We start from the raw sequence: 19,211 nt of genomic DNA on the forward strand, positions 1-19,211 counted from the left end.
GTAAAGGGAAGGGAAGGGAAGGAAGAAAATAGATGATGTTTGAAAAAAACATATTTTGCATGGGCAATTATCTCTAGAAGGGAATTTACAATGAAGGCGCTGGTAAGGCGAGCCTTCTCACAGAGCTTGTTGAAGCACACTTAGTGCTGGACATTTTCTGGTGGAGGCTAATTAACCATCTCGGCTTAAATGTCGCTGTCTGGGCTGATTTACATTATTGTCCGCACTGAAAAACGTCGGACATTTTGGTTTGGTCCTGAATCCCCCCCGCCCCGCCAGGCGGATTTATTAAAACCGCGTTACCTCGCGGCTGTGCCCCCGCCGCCGCCCGAAGGGGCTCCCCCCTCGCACTGCTGAGCGCCCGCTTACCAAGTTATACCCGGGAGGGGGGAGCAATGCCTCCCCTCCAGCCAAGCAAGGGCATTTAGGACCTGAATCTACCCAGTTAGGACGAAAATAAGCCTAAATTTTCATCACCTGGGGTCTCGTTTACAGAACCGGGGGACTGTCTTGGCTCAGAAATAATACCGCTGCTCACCTCGCCTCCGCAGCTGCCCTAGCTGGTGAGATTCTGTGTGCCGTAGAAGAACCCCTCCTTAATAATCTTAAAACATCACAAAATATAAAAGAATCAATATCTTTTATTTGGCAAAAAGTTAAATATAATTTCAACACAACGATTTGGTCAGTAGGCCATGAGGTAACTATTTCAAAATAGACAGTGTACGTTCTCCATCAACATAACTTCCCAGATTTATTTTTTTAATTCGATACAAATTTACAATAACCAAATGTAGGTTTTTATACTGTATAATTTATTATCAATAAAATTAACCTTCATTACAATAACCATCAAATCATTCGATTAAAATTAAAACGTAAACCATAGGTAGTTACCCTTTTCACATATACGTATAGCTCCGAAATCTGATAACTGCTCACTGGTGCAAAAACAATATTTAAGCTAGTCTGTTTATTTACTTCTTTTAATATATAGATTATATATACAACCGACAAAGACAGTACTCTATATGTATCAACTGTGCATACTAAAATGACTTGATTTTGAGAACCGTAATTCTCAGACATCCCGGACGAACTCTTTTTTCTTTTTTTTTTCTTTTTTTTTTTTTTTTTTGCGTTGGGATATTTATATAATATATATTTTACAATCAAAGGTTAACTGTCTAATTATACAGAAAAGACTTAATACACTACAGAGCTATACTCTATGCAATTTTTATAATAAACAACCTGAGTTCAAATTGAATTCTAGCTTACAACATTACATCCGGTACAGCACCCAAGCACATAAATTGAGTCACAAACATAATTACCACAATAAAACACAGTGTTCAAGTATTAAAGCAGAGATCTCTCTGCCGCGCAAAGAGCGAATAAAATTAGCTACGTAGACTAAACTATACAGTCTGTAAATAGTTGTGCATTATGAAAAGGTAGTTTTTTTCCTTTTTTTTTTTCTTTTTTTTCTTTCCGTAAGTGAAGAAACAGGTAGATTTATACAAGCCAGCTAAACAGCCTCTTCGTGCTAATGCCCCCTTTTTCTTTCCTATTAGAAAATGAAAAGTCTTACTGTACCTGTCCTGGCAAACTGGCCTCTGTGACAAGGTACAATCATAATCAGAATTTGCCAAGGGAAAAAAATGAGGCCTGGACCCAGACGCATTGCATGGCAGAGCTCGAGGGGAGGGTATTTTGTTTGTTTGTTTTGTTTTTAACTTTTTTTTCTTATATTTTTAAACTTTATGCATTTTCAATTTAACCCGCGTGTCGCCATCATTCATCCTTCGCTCGATCTTTGTTGATTTTCTTCATTTTCATCCTCCTGTTCTGAAACCAGATTTTCACTTGTCTCTCAGTTAAATTGAGGAGTCTGGCCACCTCGTATCTACGGTCCCTAGTGAGATACATATTGAACAGAAACTCCTTCTCCAGTTCCAGCGTCTGATGCTTGGTGTAAGGGCATCGCTTTTTCCTGGTGGATCTTGCGTGGAGCCAGTTTGCAGCTGGATTATCTGCAACGAAAACAACAGGAGAAGTTCAGGCTCGGTGGCGGGGGGAGGGAGGGGGCTGGGAGGGAGACGCACGCAGGACCAGCCGCGGAGGTGTCCCGATACTGGGGTACTGGGGTTTAGGACGTGGCGCTCTTTTCCCCAGACACAGAGGATGGTGAGGCACAATGGACTCCAAAATACAGACACATGGAGAGGTCACACGCAACTACACGCGGCAAAGCCCCGCCGCCCCCGCCTCCACTCGCCTTTTTTATTGTTTGTAGGATGCAATTTTAAAATACTTTCTCCTCCTCTCTCTCTCTCTCTGGTAGCTCCCTCCCTCCTTCCTGGCCTCCCCCGCCCCCCCCCCCCAATCCCACCACCCCCCGCCCCCCGCTCCCAACTGCCAGCCCGGGGAGTGACCAGCCAGACCAACATGTCATCGAAATTATTTCACTTTTTAATATCGACCTTCTCCCGTGTCATCACTGGCAAGACCCAGGGAGCTGGCGAGTCGGTTTACAGCTGGCATAATTAAAACCTCGCCCGCTTAGGACCCTTATTCGCACGGCGTTAATCGCGATAGCAATCCCGAGGCGCTCTGCCATCAGTCCCGCAGCCCTGAGAGCATCCAGCCTGGGGTTTTTCACCGAGGAGACGAAGGGGGGAGGAGGGGACACCAAGTCAACGGCGAGGTTTCTGCTCTCAGCCCCGCAATAGCTGCCCCGGCCTGCGAGCCGTCTCAAAGAGATCAGATTCACATCCAATGCTTTCTGGGGCACCCCCTCTCTCCCCGGCGGTTGCCCACGCCCGGGAGCGCGGCCAGGCAGGAGGATGCGAGCACGTCCTGCGGAGTTTACCGGGGTGGCTGGGGCGGGGGGTGGCGTCTTTTGCCTTTTTTTTTTTTTCTTTCTGTTTAAGTTGCAGTTGTAGGGTGGGTTTTTCTTTTCCTTTCAGCCTGGAAAGCCCGAGCCATCCTAGATCCCGTTCGAGCCTGCGACAGGCAGCGCTGGCCGTGGCAGATCGCAGAGCCCGGCGAGCTGGAGCAGCGGCGGCAGCAGCAGCAGCCGGTGCTCGGCCGCGTAATTAGCCCCAGCGCCTCGACACCTCCCCGCGGCCGGCGCAGCGCCCTGAAGTCCATTACCCTCGCAGTTCCACTTACTTGGATCGATCTGCGGTTTCTCTCCGTTTGCCTCACTTTCTCCATTGCTTTCAGAGAATGCGCCTTCGTGGCTTTGCTTATCCCTATCAACTGGAGGAGAACCACAAGCATAATCAGAGAGAGACAAAGTGTGAGTGTCAAACGTGGTACAGTCAGCCCTTCTGGCCGCCAGCGGTTCAGGTTTAATGCCGTAATGCCTGCCGGTAGGTAACCCGGGGAAAGACAAGGAGCCCGGCACAGGCTCAAGCCACGAACGCATGTACCTGCCGTCGGGCGGTGCCACGGGCGCCTGGTGGTGCGCGTAGGGGTGGTAGACGGCGGGGACGCCGCTGGCGCCGGCGGGGTGCGCGGGGCTCCAGGGGGGGCCGAAGACGGGCGCCTTGGGCTGGAAGCTGCAGGGGGCCAGCTCGGGGTGCTCGGACAGCGCCGCCGGCCGCGGCGGCGGCGGCGGCCCCAGCGGGGCGGGGGCGTAGCGGGGCGCCGCCAGCTCGTCCCCCTCCGGCACCAGGAAGGAGTCCACGTAGTAATTGCTGAGGGTCCCGGGAGCCGACATGGCGGGCGCGGGCGGCGGACCCGCCGCGGTTCGGGGCTGCGGGTTTCACGTAACAACTTGGTGCTGGCGGAGAAGTAGAGTCAGTAATAAGTTGAGGGCAGCTCGGGCGCCCATTGGCTGCCCCGGTCACGTGGCGGGGGAGCAGAACAATAAAGTATAAATCAGTCCGCGGGCTATTAATGGGTCAGTGTTTTCCAGCCATAATTTTTATAGCGAGGCCATATGTTTTTATGCAAAGGCATATTTGAGTTATACGGCGGGGTTTGTTTTAATTGTGGCCAACTGAGATTAAAAGATCAGATTCCGTATTACAGCCCCCCTTCCCTCTTTCTCTCTCTCTCTCTCTCTCCCCTTTTCCCCCCCCTCCACCCCGTTTAAGCGGACTATTTTATATCATAATTAATCATCCCATCAGTGGGTCGTGTTCCCCGCGAAAAAAAAACCCTACCACCACCCTTGTGATCGGAGACCTTCACATAAAATTATACAATAATTGAAGCAATAAAAAAAAAGGCAAAATAGCAGTTGCGGTATACTGTATTTAAATATATATTTATTATATTTCATAAGGAGTTATTGTTTCGGGAGCCACGGGGTTGTTATTAAGTCAGTAACTATGAGCGCGCTCATTTGCATCGCTGTGTTTCACAGCAGTAAAAATTTACGAGTGCTTGGAAAGGTTAAATTATACTATTGTGTTTAGTTTGGGAACTCACTGTAAATAATACCGCTCCGATCGGCTCAGAGCTGGCAGCGGAAAGTCAAATTCAACGTATCCCCTTTCCGAAACTGCGCCGCCGAGCCGGCCCTCCCCGCCCGGCCGGAGGAGGACCGGGGCAGGCGCTGGCTCGGTATTTTGGCTGGCCCGCATCAAACTGCACTTCACCACCCACCCCGCCGGGCAGAGCGCGGCAGTGACCGAAACACCGTCTTCGTCCTCCCCGCCGCGCCTGCCTGTCCCTGCCCTTGGACGGGGCCGCTGCGGCCGGGGACCCCCTCGCCAGGCCGGGGACAGGAGCCGGGGCCGGGTGGCGCGGAGCGGAGCAGCGCGGAGCCGCCGTCCTGGCCGGGAGGGAAGGAGCGCGGGCAGAGCCGGGCGGCGGTATTTATCACGACGATTAATTCTTTAACTATGCAAGGAAGCAGCGGGGGGAAAATGGAGAAAAAGCCCCGTCTCCCCGCTGCCGAAAGGCTCCCTGCTTCTCAGGGCGGCTATCAAAGGGGCGCTCGCAGTCGGCCGTCCCGCATTCTGGTGAATCAAATTTATGTGCAAATATAATTATTTATTTGCTGGCACCTCCTTTGACTGCAGGACACACGCTAGCGGCATCGGAAGCCGAGCGGAGGGTTACAGTCCGCCGCGGAGGAGGGGAGGGTGCGCGGGGGAAAGTAAGAGGCGGCCAGATCCAAGTCCAGTGTTAGGAATTAAAGTCGTGGCTGAGCGCTTTGCAAATATGCCTGTGACTCCCTGATTTTTCTCCGGCGGACGCTCACGCTGTTTATCCCCGTGGCTGGCGAAGGAGCGTGGTCAGTGGGATGCAGGGTCACAAAAAAATCTCTGCGAAAGGCTCAGTTTACTCGAAATATCTTTTATTGAAAATAGAGCCCAGCAAATGGTAGGGACGGCTGAGTAATAATTAAAATCACGTGTAAATATTGTGCATGCGAAAGTGTGGTTCTAATTAGTTTTACATCGCTATGGGGGCTGACTCTCTCCCTCTCTCCTTCTCTCTTTCTTTTTCTTTTCATGTCTTCCCAACAGTTTAATCCGAAATCTTACAGAGATCCTATTTTAACAACTCTCTCTCCCCCCGTTCAGGATTACAAAGGCCCATAATGAAACTATTATCCCCCATTAGAGTTCGAAAATTACGGAACAGTTGCAAGATCTCCACAAACAAGGAGCCCGTTATTTTCTAACAATTTAAAAAATGCAAATAAAGCTCTCCTCTGCTATTTTTTTTTTTTTTTTGGCCATTGTATAGACACGCCGTAATAGAAAAAAAATAATTGTATTTCTTTCCTGGAAAGACGGAACTCGACGTCATTTGTATTTATTATTAAGAGTCAGCTGTGGTGAAATGTGATTGTAGAACTTCCTTTTTCCATTCAGAAAAAATAATCTTAGCTGCAGGAGTCCTGGATGTTTATATTCGAATTTGGGTTCTCAACTTGCAGCGGGTTTCATTTTTTTGGTTCCTCACCAAAAATAATAGCAAATGAATAACAATAACAAAAACGTTTAAAAGAACGTGCCTGCATTTTTATTTCCCTGTAAAATTCTGCATTTGTTCATTGCCGGCATCCAAGCGGCAGGAGAGGGCGTACAGAAGGCAAGAGGTAGAATATAGGCAATAATTACAGGCATTTTTCATGCAGTCACGTTACTGATAATAACACTGCAGCACCCGGCTCCCTTTTCACCCTTTTCGACCCTTTTTTTCCCCGAAGTATATTCTGCGTACAAGCCACGAAGGCTGGCGGGGGCATCGTGGGCTTCCTACAATTTGCGTTGCAAATTACTGAAGGTTTTGGTGGCTTACACCCTCGGAGGCAAAAGACCCCAAACAGGGCAGAAACAGACGTTCACATCAAATTGCGATATGAAATCGGAATTCCCAGGAGCGAAGCACCGCTGGAACCATCGTGCATGAAAAAATGCTCCCTGCCCTCCATGCAGATATAACCAAATCAGCAGAGCTCCCGTTCTGCTGCCTCTTACCCTCGGCTGCAACAGGAAGGACCCCGTCGGTTTTTAAGCGCGGGGCATCTGCAAGCCCTGCTCCATTACCCACGCACCGCAGAGGCGCGGAGTGTCCGCGGACGCGGGGCAGGAATTCGCGGGCGTTGGCGATCTCTCCTGAACGGGAAGTTCAGGATCGCCTTTCCCCAGGGTTTCCTGCCACTGCAAACCTCTCTCACGGAATCGCCAGTGCTACGAATGCACGGAGAAGTTTTGGCACAGCGGAGAGAAAAAATGATTCAGAATTTGGGGGGAAGCAGTACCAATCAGGCTAATGCGATTCAAAGGGGAAATGAAGGGCAGAGGTAAAGATATGTACAAACGCCATACAGGCACGCACAGACATATACACTGTATATACACTCTCCATATGTACACAGACCCAGCAGATAGCCATCAGATGCGCAGTGTGTGCAAAGGCAGGCAAAAGCTCTTAAATTTGACTGCGATGTAGAGCTCTGCTCCTGCCCCAGCCGAGGACGCCTGCTTCTCTAAGGAACCCGCTAGGGCGGGTCTAGCTAAAACCGCTATCCAAACCTCCCCGAGGGCCTGCAGCCCAGCCTGGAGTTTCGAAAAAGTTTATAGTGGGTTGGGTTTTTTAGTTCTTTATTATTTTTTAGGCAAGAATAACCACGCTTACTAAATATATATATATATATACATATGTATAAATAAACTCCCAGCGAGTGAGTTTGCTGCCCTTTCCTCTGCCCGCCTTCCCGCTACAGCCGGTGGCCAGCTCCGCTGCCGCGCCGGCGCTGGCTGCCGGCCGGAGGGCCCGGCGGGAGGCCGCCCCTGCCCGCAGTCGCGCTGCGGACACAAAAGACGGCGGCGGCGGCGGCGGGCCCGGAGAGGTCGCTGTTGCCCGTTCCGCCACCGCGGAGAGCGTCCGCGCCCGCGCCGCAATCGTGATCGTAACCGAGGCCTTGCGGGCCGCGGGGCAGCCGGCGCCCCCGGGCAGCCCCGGGGGAGTGGGCCCGACGGGCGGCGGCGCGGGGCTGGCGGAGCCCTGCCACAGGCCCCGGCGGGCACCAGTCACCCGCCACGGGAGCGACAGCCGCCGGCGGGGCCGGGCACCCCCGCCGCGAGTGGGGTCCGCCCGGCCGCGGGCACTGCGCTCCAGGGACTTGTTTGTGATGGTGCACGGAGCGAGGCCGGTAGACTTGATCTCTCCCCACCCCCTCCCCTTGGCAGGCTTTTGGGTCTCTGTTTTTTAATAAATCCAGGCAGAAAAATAAAAACAGTCCCCTCCTCCCCCCCGCCCCCCGAGCTCGACCCGCGCCGGGCAGAATGCAAAAACGCACCTGACCTTGAATGCAGCCTACGAGATATATTAAAACCCCGCAAGCAGGCAGGGACTCGCTTAGAAGCTAGCTAACCTTGAAGAACTTGTCAAGCTTCCCCCCTCGGCTGCTGTGTTTATCTGAGGAATCAAAGGAGGCTCCGTTGCAGATGGGGAACAATGGCATTGGGACTTGACGCCTACAGATCACTTCAGCGCTAAGATTTCTTCGGGCAGAAAGGACCCTCGCACCAAGCATACCTGGTGATGATATCAACTGAAGTAATTAAGGCAGTTTCGTGCTGTAGAGAGAAAGGTGGAGCCCCAACAACATGAAACTACCTAAACCACAGAGCAGTTCTCAGGCGCTAATTATTACTTTCCCCATTGCCGTGGTCCTTAACGCAAGGATCCCGCTACGAAAATAAAACCAGAAACATGACTAAAACATCCCTCTGCCCGCCCGCCCCGCCGGCGCCCCTCCGCACCCCCCGGCCAGCCTCGGGTGGGTTAATGAAAACAAGAGAAAAATATAATAACACAACACCCACCCCCCACCCCCCCCCACCCCCCCGCCGCGGGCAGCTTTCGCCTCTCCATGCAGATGCAATCGGGAAGAAAAAGGCCGTGCACGACAATGTTACATCATGAAAAGCTAACGGCTCCCAAGAAACCCGGGTTCAAAGTCTGTCCCCCCCCCGCTCCCAGCATACATACACCCTGCAAGGCAGCATTAGCTGTCGCTTTTCCCCCAGCCCTCCTCTTGCCTTCCCTTTGTGCAAGGCTATGAGCTAAACATGCAGCAAGGAAGGGAGGATGCAAAAAAGCAGCCTGGGCGAAATAAGCTCTTCCACATGCAGCCAGGTAGGGAATAGCCTTGTCTGGAGGGGCCCGCCGGCAGGGAGGGGAGGCTGGGGTCCCCCCCTCCCCATGCGCTCACCTTTACGATTTCTTCTCAGCCCTGAGATAAAGCTAGAATTCTGTCACCGTCCTCTGGAGTTAAAGATCTCCGCACACTTGTAGGTGTTTGATAAAGAAAAAAATAAAAATCGTTTCCCTACCCTCAAGAAATAGTAATTTGCTTCCTCAGTCTATGCAGCTCCTCAGTCAACTGAAACCACTCGTTCAAGACAGCAACAATCCAGATATACTAGCAAGTCATAAAACTGAACAAAAGCCGACAAACCTTAGAGCACCATCGCTATATGGCCCAGACAAATTACGACCGTCTAGGTAATATTTAAATAGATTCCTAAAGTAATTGCAGGGGGGTTAGGCAACTATTCCTGTTGTAAAAGTTCTCGAAGACATAAAGTAGAACCTGAGGATAAACAGTCACAAAAAGAGGTAAAATTAAAAGGATTATTTCCACGGGTTTTTATTCTTCTATGAGAACATAAACATCGTCTTTTTCACGCACAGCAGCATTACAATATTAATTTATTCCGATTTAAGGTAAGAACTAGATATAGCTAGAACTAACATTTATAATAACGATAGAATGCATTTGCTTAAAACAGTATCGGCATTTTAATAATAATAGACATTTATACATATCTGTATTTATAGCTTTTCCCCTTCTTTTTTTTTCTCTTTTTTTTTTTTAATTTTTTCACCTATATGTTTGACCCCTTAATGTATGTAACTTCACAGTATAAAGGAAGACGAACATATTCTCCCTCGCAATCTCAGACTCTGGCTCATAAAGTCCTTCTGATGTTCAGGATATATATATTTTCAGTGAAATCAGTGAGGAAAAAGTGACTGCTTTCTTCACAAGGGGGAATTTCTGTGTGCTTGTCATGCGTTACCAACGGTAACGTTATTTATAGACAAAAAAATCACTAATTCCACATATTTAAGCAAAACTACATTAAGTAAATATCTACAACCAGAAAGAGCGAGAGAAATTCAGAGGTAAGTGTCATAATTTAGTCCATGAGCAACACGAACTCTTTTATACCTTTAAAGAGAAAAGCTTTCATTTTCCTGGCCCATTTTAAAGCTGTAATATTGACTTTTAAGGTAAAGCAAAAAAAGAATCGCTCTTAACACCCGTTCCCATGAAGCCTTTTTAAAGGATGCCTGCATTTCATTATTGTAAGTCCTGTTTTTCGAAGGAAAAAGGGGGGAGGGGGGGAAAAAGAAAAACAGAGGGGGGAAAAGCTCTCAATGTATAGAAATATGGCAAGGCTTAAATTCTTCATTGTGCAGCTACATACAAAGTTACACCGCTTAAAATTTAAAAGAATGCGCCTTTAACCAAGCTTGTTTACTTTTCAGAGAGAGATGGGGCGGGAGGGGAAGATATTTCCAGCTCACGAAATGGTATTTCTGGGTTTCAAAGCTTAAAGGAACAAATCGGCCCGGGGGAAGGCTGAAGGAAGCGGGGAGGTTCACGCACGGCATTTTGTGCATTAGCGTGGCTTCAGTCCGCCCCCCCACAGCCCCCACCCCCCAAAGTAGCTCTTAAGAGGTTAAGGACATATTGAGAACGTCTAATATCGTTAATCCATACAGGTGCGGATGACTACAGCCTAGGAAAATGATACTGGCTCTTTAAACCATAAAGATGTGTTTATAGGTTCATCAAGAGAAATTAAAGTTGGCTGTGAGCTCCCGAATCCTATTCTCTCTGTTCATTTTCTTCAGTTTCATTCTGCGGTTCTGAAACCAGATTTTAACTTGTCTGTCTGTGAGGTGGACTGTGCGGCTGATCTCTAGGCGACGCTCACGAGTCAGGTACATATTGAATAGAAACTCCTTTTCCAGCTCGAGAGTTTGATGCTTGGTATAAGGGCACCGTTTCTTTCTGCCACTTTTTGCCGTGAGCCAGTTTGCTGCATTTTCTCCTTTTGAATTGCCTAGTTTTGAGAAAGTAAAAAAGGGACATTACCAGCGGGTAGGAGGCAAAGAGCTGGAGGGGAGAGGGTTGAAGGAGCATCTGTGTGTATGTCTGTGCGTGCGCGGGGGGCTCGCTCCGCCAGCTGCGGGGAGTTGGAAAGTGGGGTGTTCTTGTGGGAACTGAGAGCTTCAAAGTGGTCTCCCAAAAGTCCTGAATCCGCCCGAGAAAATCTGCCTCTGCTCAAAAAGCTCCGGGCAGCCTCCGGCAGGGCAGCATGCCCTGCTGGGCAGTTCATCTCTAACCCCCCCCAAACAGGCTTTTTACCCGCTACCCCTCGGCCGCTCTGAGCCCACTATTACTGGGGGCGGCTTGGTGAATGGCCTGGAGTCTTATTTGCCCCCCCCCCACCTCCCCGGCCACCTGCTTCCAAAAAACCAAAACCTGCGGATCTGAACTTTGTAAGTGTGCTCTGGAGGTGGAAAACAAGGTGAGCTGCGGAGTCGGAGCCTCCCAGCCTCCAGCCCCTGCCTGCCCGGGGAGCTGCGCCCCGGCCCTCTCTTTTCCAACCATTTCGGGGGAGAAAACCCCCAAAAATTAAACATCCCCTGTTGCAGGGTGTTTACTCCTGTCGGTGGAACTGGCTGGGAAAGAAGTAACACTGATCCCTCGATGGCTCAGAGTGGCTCGTGGTTTGGGGTTGGCTCTCTAGTAGTTTTCCGCTTTCTTTTTTGTTTTGATCTTATTATTTTCCTACGGGGCGCCCGGAAGGAATAACAGGGCGTCTGAAATGCGGCCGGAGGGAATCGTCTGAAAAGTCTGCCGCCCAGGGAAGGGGAGTTTGGTTTTTTTTACCATGGGGACCCGAAAGGGAAATAAATAGGCAAATGAATAAATAACAATCCTGTTATCTAGTGTAGACGCTGAAGGATATTCGCGGTGCATTCATCAGTCTAATTTGATAGCAGTTCATAGATGGCACATTTCAACGCGGCTGTTATTCCGAAAAGCATTCAGGATCGTAAAATATAACTTACCGCGTTAATAGGTTTATTTATTGGCACTGCCTATTGCTTATTTTGGATGCTTTACAAACATCTCTGTTATCTGGTAGGCACCTTCACATCACAGGGGAAAGACTGATCTTGTTTTTCTATATGTTTAAGCAGCATGCAGGCTAAAGTTGCCCAGAGCGGAGGCTCTAAGGGTTTTAAACTATAGGATGGACATTAATTTTTACGGCAACCCCGTGCCCGAATATTGCAAAGTTCAGAAGGTCAGTCTGAGCAGCGCTTCTTGGCAGCCCCGCGGGGCAGCTGGGATCCTCCTTTCGCATCGTGATGCCACTATGATCCTTAACCGCTTTTTTCCACCACCACCACCCTCTTTTTTTTTTTTTTTTTTTCTTTTAATCACCACCACCATCATCATTCGCTTACCTACGGGCTCTTTCTCGGGAGAGGCTTTGCTGCTCTCTGACGGAGCCGGAGAGAGCTCCTCTGCCGTGGAAGATGAAGCCTGAGTCTCGTCCTCCCTCTGGGAGACACACGCCAAGGGGCTGGGGGAGCGCTCCTCGTCCTCCTTCCTCCCCGCGTCCGGGACGGGAGGCAAAGATGGAGGCGTCTGGAAGCGGCCGGGGGGCTGCGGAGGGAAGGGGGCAGCCCCGGCCGGCCCCGCGCCGTAGCTCTTGGAGGTGCCATAAGCCTGGGAGAGGCGGAAGTAGCCCGGGACGGGGACCCCGCCGCCGCTGTTGGCCGGGCTGACCTCGGCGCTCAGCCGGGGGAAGGGAGCGAGGTCTGTGGCGGCCGAGCCCTTGGGGCATTTCTCTGAGTCATAGAGGCAGTAGGAGCTCTCCTCCTTAATGCTTGGAGCGAAGGAGCACGAGGTGGCCTGCTGGCTCTCCGGCTCTTCCATGCGACAGGACCGGGGGGGGTCTAGCCACACTTCCATCCCTGACACGTAGGGGTGCGAGCTGGGGACCATGCTTTGAGAAGTACCTTCATTGCGTTTGCTCAAAACGGGGAAAAGTCCGCAGCTTTGCAGCCCGTAGGACAGATCGGACGCTTGTGGCAGGTAGATACCACTGTTGGGATAGTAGCCGCCTCCGCCTCCGCCTCCGCCTCCTGCTCCCGCCGCTTCCCCTCTGCCCGAGCTGATCAAGGAGTCTACCAAAAAAGAGTTTGCAGCCGGGCTCTCGGAGCATGACATTGTTGTGGAATAATTTGGCGAAGGGAGCAGATAGCCCTTTCTGGCTGACATTTCTTGTGCAAAACATGCTGAATATGATTAGAGATACCCCCGCACCACGGCAGACGCTTGCAGCCAATGGAAGCCCGGGCCTCCTCAGCAACCCCTCCCCGTCTGGTTTCGTATGCGCCGAGCTGCTCTCAGGTCGACCTCTGAATTTGGGAGGTAGATGTATATTAATGTGTAATATGGATTTCCATACACACAGCCGCGCACGCTTCGCCCACATGGGCGAGTGCCTGCGCCCAGGCGGGAGCCGCGCTCCCGGGAAGGGGAAGGAGCGGGCTTTGCTGGTGCTGGCTCCAAGTTTTGCTCCCCTCTTATCACACGCACCGCTATAAAACAGCCCGGCGGTCCTGATGTTTATTATACCTAGGCTGAAGCGGTGTCCAGATGAAGCTTTTACTATCACTCCTCTCTCCCCGCGGTTGGGCTTTCCGGCAGCAATGCCTGCTCACCTCCCCGCGCAGCCTGTGTGTCTCACGAAATTAATAAAGCCACGGCTCGCCCGGTGTTTTATGCTCAGGCTCTGCTCATTTTATTTGATTGTCTCGTTTTTTGAGAAATAAAAGACGTGTTATTGTTTATCACGGATCATTGGAAACCGTAAAGGGGCCTGGTGCCTCTCGCTTTAAACTACCGAGGAAGGGGGCTGCTTGCAGCCTAACATCACCACCACGACGCCAGGCTGGGCTTAAATTTCCTGGAGATAAAATGCTCGCTGCTGCGCTGAAGAATCTCTTAGGGAGTAGTGCCACTCTGGGAGGATTGATTGTGCGGTTGCCGCTCCTAATGCTTTAGTTAACGCTGGATTCTTCCTGAGGTCTGATTACCATTTAAAATATAAAGCCAGACATATGCCACAGAAAGAATCCAGACGCGAGCAGTTCAAATGGATCCTCGCAAGATGCTGCGCACCCTGTTTATTGATGTGTTTATATTTGGACGATCATTTTTATATGTGTGTCCCCCCCCTCCCCCTCCATTTAGGTCATTCACTTTTCGCCTTTTCAAAAGCACCATCTCTTTCACAAGCAGTGTACTAAATAATAGAAAGAAGAGTAAGTAGATGAATCTTGAGATGCTAGACAGCTCTGTCCAGTCAATATGTAATTGTGGCGGATGTAGCAGACAGATAGCAGACAGACAGGGACGCAAACAAGACAGACAGATAGATTTTCTAATGAATCGCTTAATGATGGCTTGCTTTCGCTTCCATCATCCCTCGCTTATGCCATTTTGAAGTCGCCTCGCTGCCTGGCCCGAGGAACTAAGGGCTCTTTAGTCCAAGGGGACCCTGAGGCTGCCCGGTACTGGTTGCCCATCCCTGCGGAGCAGTGCTCGCTCCTCTCTCCCGCACACTGCCCGGTGAAGCAGTGGCCGACCCGTCGCCGCTTCCAGCAGGGTGGGTGGGGGAGAGCGGCTGCCGGCCGGGCGTCAGCGCCGTCCCGGGCGGCGGGGCCACTGCCCGCCGGGCGGGGTGGCGGCGGGGTGGGCGCGGAGCCCCGCATCCCCCGGCGCCTACCCTTGGCGTTCAAACGGCCCCGGGGAGCGGCACGGGGCAGGGGCTGGGGCGGCCCTTTCCCCTCGCGCCACGGATCTGTCAAGCCCCACGTGGTCTCGTCCCCCAGTGCCTGCCTGCCACGGGGAAATGCTTTTTCCACAGCGTGACATTCCTCCGGAGGGGTTCCTCCTTGCGGCGGGAGGCAAGTGTCCCTTACCGCGGACCTGCCGAGCCGGCCGAGGCCCTCCCCAGCCTCCCTCCGCGCCCGAGGGAAGCGCCGGGGCAGGCGGAGGCTGCTACAACTTTGCAACACCCATAAAACCTTTATGAAAACGCGTCTGATTTTTTCCAGTGTGATGAGGCGAGCATCACGGCGCGGCTTCCTCCCGACCGGCCCGTGGGATGCGGTGACAGGGGTAGATCCCACAGCCTATAGAAACCCTTCGAGTTTTTTGGTTTTTTTCCTTCCCGCATTTTCTCCTGTAATACTGTTTGTACTTCCCCAACCCGACTAACCCCGCGATGTGTTAATGTGCGATGGACAAACCCTTATCAGATTCCTATGAGGGCCGTATCACTGCTAACAAAATTAATACCACATAAGGCACCGGTTTATTGGGTGGTATACGGGAAGGCTATTATCAATAGGCTTAGCGTTATAAATACAGATCTAAATAAAATGAAACGTGAGTCCCAACGCCGCGTTCCAAATACATTTCTCTACACAAGTCAGGTATAAAAATTACTCCGGGGAAGTCCGCTCTTGTGGTATGTTTATTTTGCATTTGCCAAATTAAATAGAAATGGATTGCAAACCTAAAAGCCATACGGAACCGAGGAGCAACACTTGAAATACTTCCAAAGCTGTTTTTAAAATAAGCAGCTCTCTTTTAAAAATTGGAGGGGGGGGGGGGAGGAGAGAAGGCCTATAAAAGTACGTTGCAATCCTCTTCAGCTGGATAAAACGACTCGAAATGCGTCGGAAGAAACACGGGTTGGATTCTTCTCCTTCTCTGCAAGCTAACGCAGAGAAAGCAGACAAAAGGCACGGAGGCCAGGGAAAAACCCGGGAAGGTTTGAAGTTTTCCTTAGCCTGCCCTCCTAGATTTTGTAGCAGCGGGCTGGGGCTTGCCCCCCGTGTCATATCCTGCGGGAGCTGCCGCCGGCAAGGCCGTGCGGGGTTGTGCTGATCGCTGTGAACGGTGCCGGTTTGATGGTCAAGGCACTGCCTCCATCTAGATCATGAACTCAGCTCGGCGCTGCATTATCTCCGCTTTCTTTAATCGCTAACAAGGCCAAGGCAAATAGTAACCAGCATCATCAAACCCAGTGAAGTAAAACTAATAATGTTCACTTGATTCGTAACTATAAAAGATAATGGTCAATTCTGACTAAACCGAGCTAATTTGGCATGCTCTGGGTGTAGCTACTGCATTTCCAGCGCTTAACAATGTGTCCCTTGGAGCTTAACCCCTATTTAAAAGAAATTTTAAAGAATATTGTGGACGCCAGGGGACGAGAAATACTTTCTTTTTAATTCTACTTCTGTAAGTACAGCTATCCGAGGGTCTATAAAACCGAGCAAATAAAATTCTGATAAATAACAAAATCGGCGAGAAGGTGCTTTCGCGGAGAATCTAAATTCAGGCGTACATAGACAACGCTATCAAAATAAAACTTTATTGATCTAAGAAAAATATAATAGATGCATTAATAGTGTCGTTAAGCCGTTTTATTGGATGGACTAAAATTAAAAACAAAAAGGGAATAAATAAAACCCGACAGCTCAGCCTAAGTAAATTCTGACTGGAAATCTCAAAATGTATCATGTTAAACCGTGATTTATCTTTTTATTATTGGCCCGTATAACCCAAAAGATCAGCACTGTTAATCCAGAGACGCATTTTGCGAGCTAATTAAAATATGCTTTTATTTGCAGACACGGGCAAACTGCAATTTGTGAAAACGTAAATGGCCTTGCAGTCTGTTGCAGGAGTGCATGCGCCGCCTATCTGAGAATATAGCCGTGGATTACATTTTATACAGCTCCAAAAATTAATGCAATCAGGGTATAGTTATTTAATACTGGAACTGTCAGTTGTCAGGAACGTGCGTGTGTGCCAGATTCCTCCTTTTTTTTTTTTTTTTTTTTTTGTCTCCCCCCACTTTTCTGGATTTGCTCCAAAGAAGGCGGATTTCAAACAGGAGGTTTAGGAACTGCATCTGTGCCAAGTTAGGTGACAAATGACAGCCCCACTAATTTTATCTTTACTAGAAATTCTTTCACGCTGGTGGTGGTGGTGAGGTTGGCTTGTTTTGGCGGATTATTCTGTTAAAAATTAGCCTGAGATTTAATTTTATTCCAGCCATCCGGAGGCTTGTTCTCCTAACTATGTATTATAGTATGTGTGTATCGTTTTACTCATTTGGATTAGGAACATATTTTGCAAGTAATTCTGACGAGCTCCGAATTCTAGTGTGCGGCAGGACAAAATACACCCAAACCAATTCATTAGGGCTTTATCTCCTCGCCATTCCTCCAGCACCGGCGAGAACAACGGGCTTTCTATTGTCCGGAGAGCCCCAAACCCCGTGCAGAAGCAACAACGGTATCGGGTTATATATGTGTCGGGAAAATCTTAAGTCCGTCTTTTAAGTGTACCCCTTATATTGCAAGAGATGGGTCGCACAGCTGTATTAAGCATTTGAAACTGTATCCCTTCTTCCCTTTTTTGTAGCTGTCTTTCCTTTAAATAAGATCTGGACGCATATACAAATATCTTTTTTGGTTGTGGTATAGCTTGGCTCTCAGGCACACACGTTGGCCTGAAGTTTCGATTTCAGAGCATTTAATGAAAAGATTGTGACAAAAAAAAAAAAAAAAAAAAAAAGACAACAAAACACAAACCCAAAGAGCTTATGAAAAAGCCTCCCAGGGGTTTGGATGTGGTATGCGAGCTGAGGTTGAGTACACGATTAATTAAACACACTGTAGACACTGAATTGGCTTCGCCTCTTCCCTCCAAAACATGCAAACCCAAATCATGTGAAATAATAAACAGTTATTGTAAGAAACAAGCTTGTTTTTTTTAAATATTATCCTATGACCGCGGCCGTCAGTAAACAATTCGTAACCAGAGGGCGCTTTAGCTGCTGCTGGGGTCCCTTTGATTTATTCAGCCGAGTATTGAATGGGGCAGGGAAACAACAAGGGGAAAAATAAATATTTGATCAAATATGCTGAGTTTAACTTGACTGGTGTAAAATGAAATGTTGCAGAGGGACCCTCAAATCGCCCTGCTCCTTCCCAAGACGTGGCTTCTCACGTCCTGGAGTTGCCAAGGGGAGGTCAAAAGAGATCAACGTCCCCGAGCTTTTAATGGAGCATCTTTGATGAAATCGATAGGTTCCGATAATAATCTAGAAACTGCTCTCTACCGACCGACCATGTGCTTTTAACTACGCTTGCAACAGTTCCCTGGAAGCACAGTTTTAAAAGGCGCTTTCTTAAAAAATGCTGCAGGCAAGTTACATTACATACGAGAGCAAGGACAAAATCATCCTCTTCCTCCCTTCACCCCCCGGGACAGAAATTTAAAAATTGTACAGTCTCTCCTAAGAAACACGTGGATTAAAATATGTAGTCAAACCAGTATCTCCTCCATATAATACCACCTTCCCCTCCCGCCCTTCTCAAATGGAGACATAACAAAAACATGTGAAACTTTTATGGGCGAGAAAAGTAACCTGGAGTTAGGGATACTCGCAGAGAGGATAGAGTTTCAAAGCTACAACCCAGAGCAGCCCTGAGCACATGAGAATGTGTGACTATTGTTTGTTTACAGCACATGTGCTGGTTTAGGAAGGAAGGCAGGAAGGGAGGAAGGAAGGAAGGAGGGAAGGAAGGAAGGAAGGAAGGAGGGAAGGAAGAAAGGAAGGGGAAATCCAAATCTGGTCTTGCATGAGCATTGATTTAATATGCAATCACATGAAGTTTTTAGCATAAGCCTGTCAAAATTTGTTTACCACAATCTGTGTCCAGCTGCAAGGAAGCAGACTACCCTTTAAAGTTACCAAACGACCCTAACTAAACTACAGTTCAAGTCCAATAAGATCGTCAGAATTGTCTGTCATTTGCAGTCTGTGTTGCCATAGATCTATTTGATTGAAGACACCTACTGCTCCACACATAAATGTCAAGTTTCATAATATTTCCAGTGCTACAATTTTTTTATAACTGGAAGAAAGCTACAAGTTACTTTGAAAAAATATTTCCAGATAACGTGGATTTTCCACGCGGCTGGCCAAAACTCCTCGTAGAGAAAATAAAAGGTCAACTGCAACTTAGAAAGTCCCTTCTATATTATTTCACATCGTAATCACCAACTTTTTGCATCTCTTCCCCTCCCTACGGTCCTTTCCCGCGGTGCTCAGTGGTCGGGGCAGGGGCCACCCCAGCCACTCCGATCACCGCACACTCCTCGCCTTTCTCCACGCAGGGTAGATGTATAAAACACTTACCTTCGCGCATTTCCTAACCCAAAGCCCACAGGCTTTAACTCCACCGAGAAGCCCCAAAATCTCCTCCCCTCCCTCGCCTCCCCGGCATCCCGAGCGGCTTTTTGTAACGCGGAGCCCGGTAAGTGCAATAATTACGCGTGCGGCTCCAGGGATGCAAAATGAACAAAGGCCAAGAGGGTTTTTTTTGTTTTTTTTTTTTTCCTTCTTCCAGGGCTGCTCCCCTCGCCCCGGGCGGCTTTGACATTGATCTGAAGATCGCCATCTTGTGGCAAAGCAGCCCCCAAACCGCCGCCGCCGTCCGCCCGCCCGCCCGCCCGCCGTCCTGCCGCGGGGCCCCGCGGC

At 49.5% G+C, this 19,211-nt stretch overlaps 2 protein-coding genes and 1 long non-coding RNA gene across 3 annotated transcripts; 1 reads left to right on the forward strand and 2 right to left on the reverse strand.

The window, feature by feature from the left end:
* Positions 1-671: 671 nt before the first annotated feature.
* On the reverse strand, positions 672-3,763 carry HOXA9 (homeobox A9). The gene is made up of 2 exons (XM_056338618.1): positions 3,178-3,763; positions 672-2,036 (listed from the first exon to the last, which is right to left on the reverse strand). Exons 1-2 carry the CDS (start codon positions 3,728-3,730, stop codon positions 1,798-1,800), a joined length of 792 nt encoding a protein of 263 aa, XP_056194593.1. The 5' UTR covers positions 3,731-3,763; the 3' UTR covers positions 672-1,797.
* Positions 3,764-8,845: 5,082 nt separating this feature from the next.
* LOC130148220 (uncharacterized) lies at positions 8,846-10,384 on the forward strand. Its single transcript, XR_008821498.1, has 3 exons — positions 8,846-8,988; positions 9,536-9,672; positions 10,103-10,384. It is a non-coding gene; the product is annotated as an uncharacterized LOC130148220 (long non-coding RNA).
* On the reverse strand, positions 10,303-12,856 carry HOXA10 (homeobox A10). The gene is made up of 2 exons (XM_056336565.1): positions 12,037-12,856; positions 10,303-10,619 (listed from the first exon to the last, which is right to left on the reverse strand). Exons 1-2 carry the CDS (start codon positions 12,854-12,856, stop codon positions 10,345-10,347), a joined length of 1,095 nt encoding a protein of 364 aa, XP_056192540.1. The 3' UTR covers positions 10,303-10,344.
* Between the last annotated feature and the right edge of the window lie 6,355 nt (positions 12,857-19,211).

This window comes from Falco biarmicus, chromosome 4, assembly GCF_023638135.1.
Source record: "Falco biarmicus isolate bFalBia1 chromosome 4, bFalBia1.pri, whole genome shotgun sequence".
NCBI classification, from domain to species: Eukaryota; Metazoa; Chordata; class Aves; order Falconiformes; family Falconidae; genus Falco; species Falco biarmicus.

Excerpts from the sequence above, each read along its gene's own strand:
- HOXA9 (XM_056338618.1), bottom strand. The coding sequence starts at position 3,730 with ATGTCGGCTCCCGGGACCCTCAGCAATTACTACGTGGACTCCTTCCTG. Across the intron at positions 2,037-3,177 it reads GAAACCGCAGATCGATCCAA|ATAATCCAGCTGCAAACTGG; the intron begins GTAAGTGGAACT and ends TTTTCGTTGCAG.
- HOXA10 (XM_056336565.1), bottom strand. The coding sequence starts at position 12,856 with ATGTCAGCCAGAAAGGGCTATCTGCTCCCTTCGCCAAATTATTCCACA. Across the intron at positions 10,620-12,036 it reads TCCCGAGAAAGAGCCCGTAG|GCAATTCAAAAGGAGAAAAT; the intron begins GTAAGCGAATGA and ends TCTCAAAACTAG.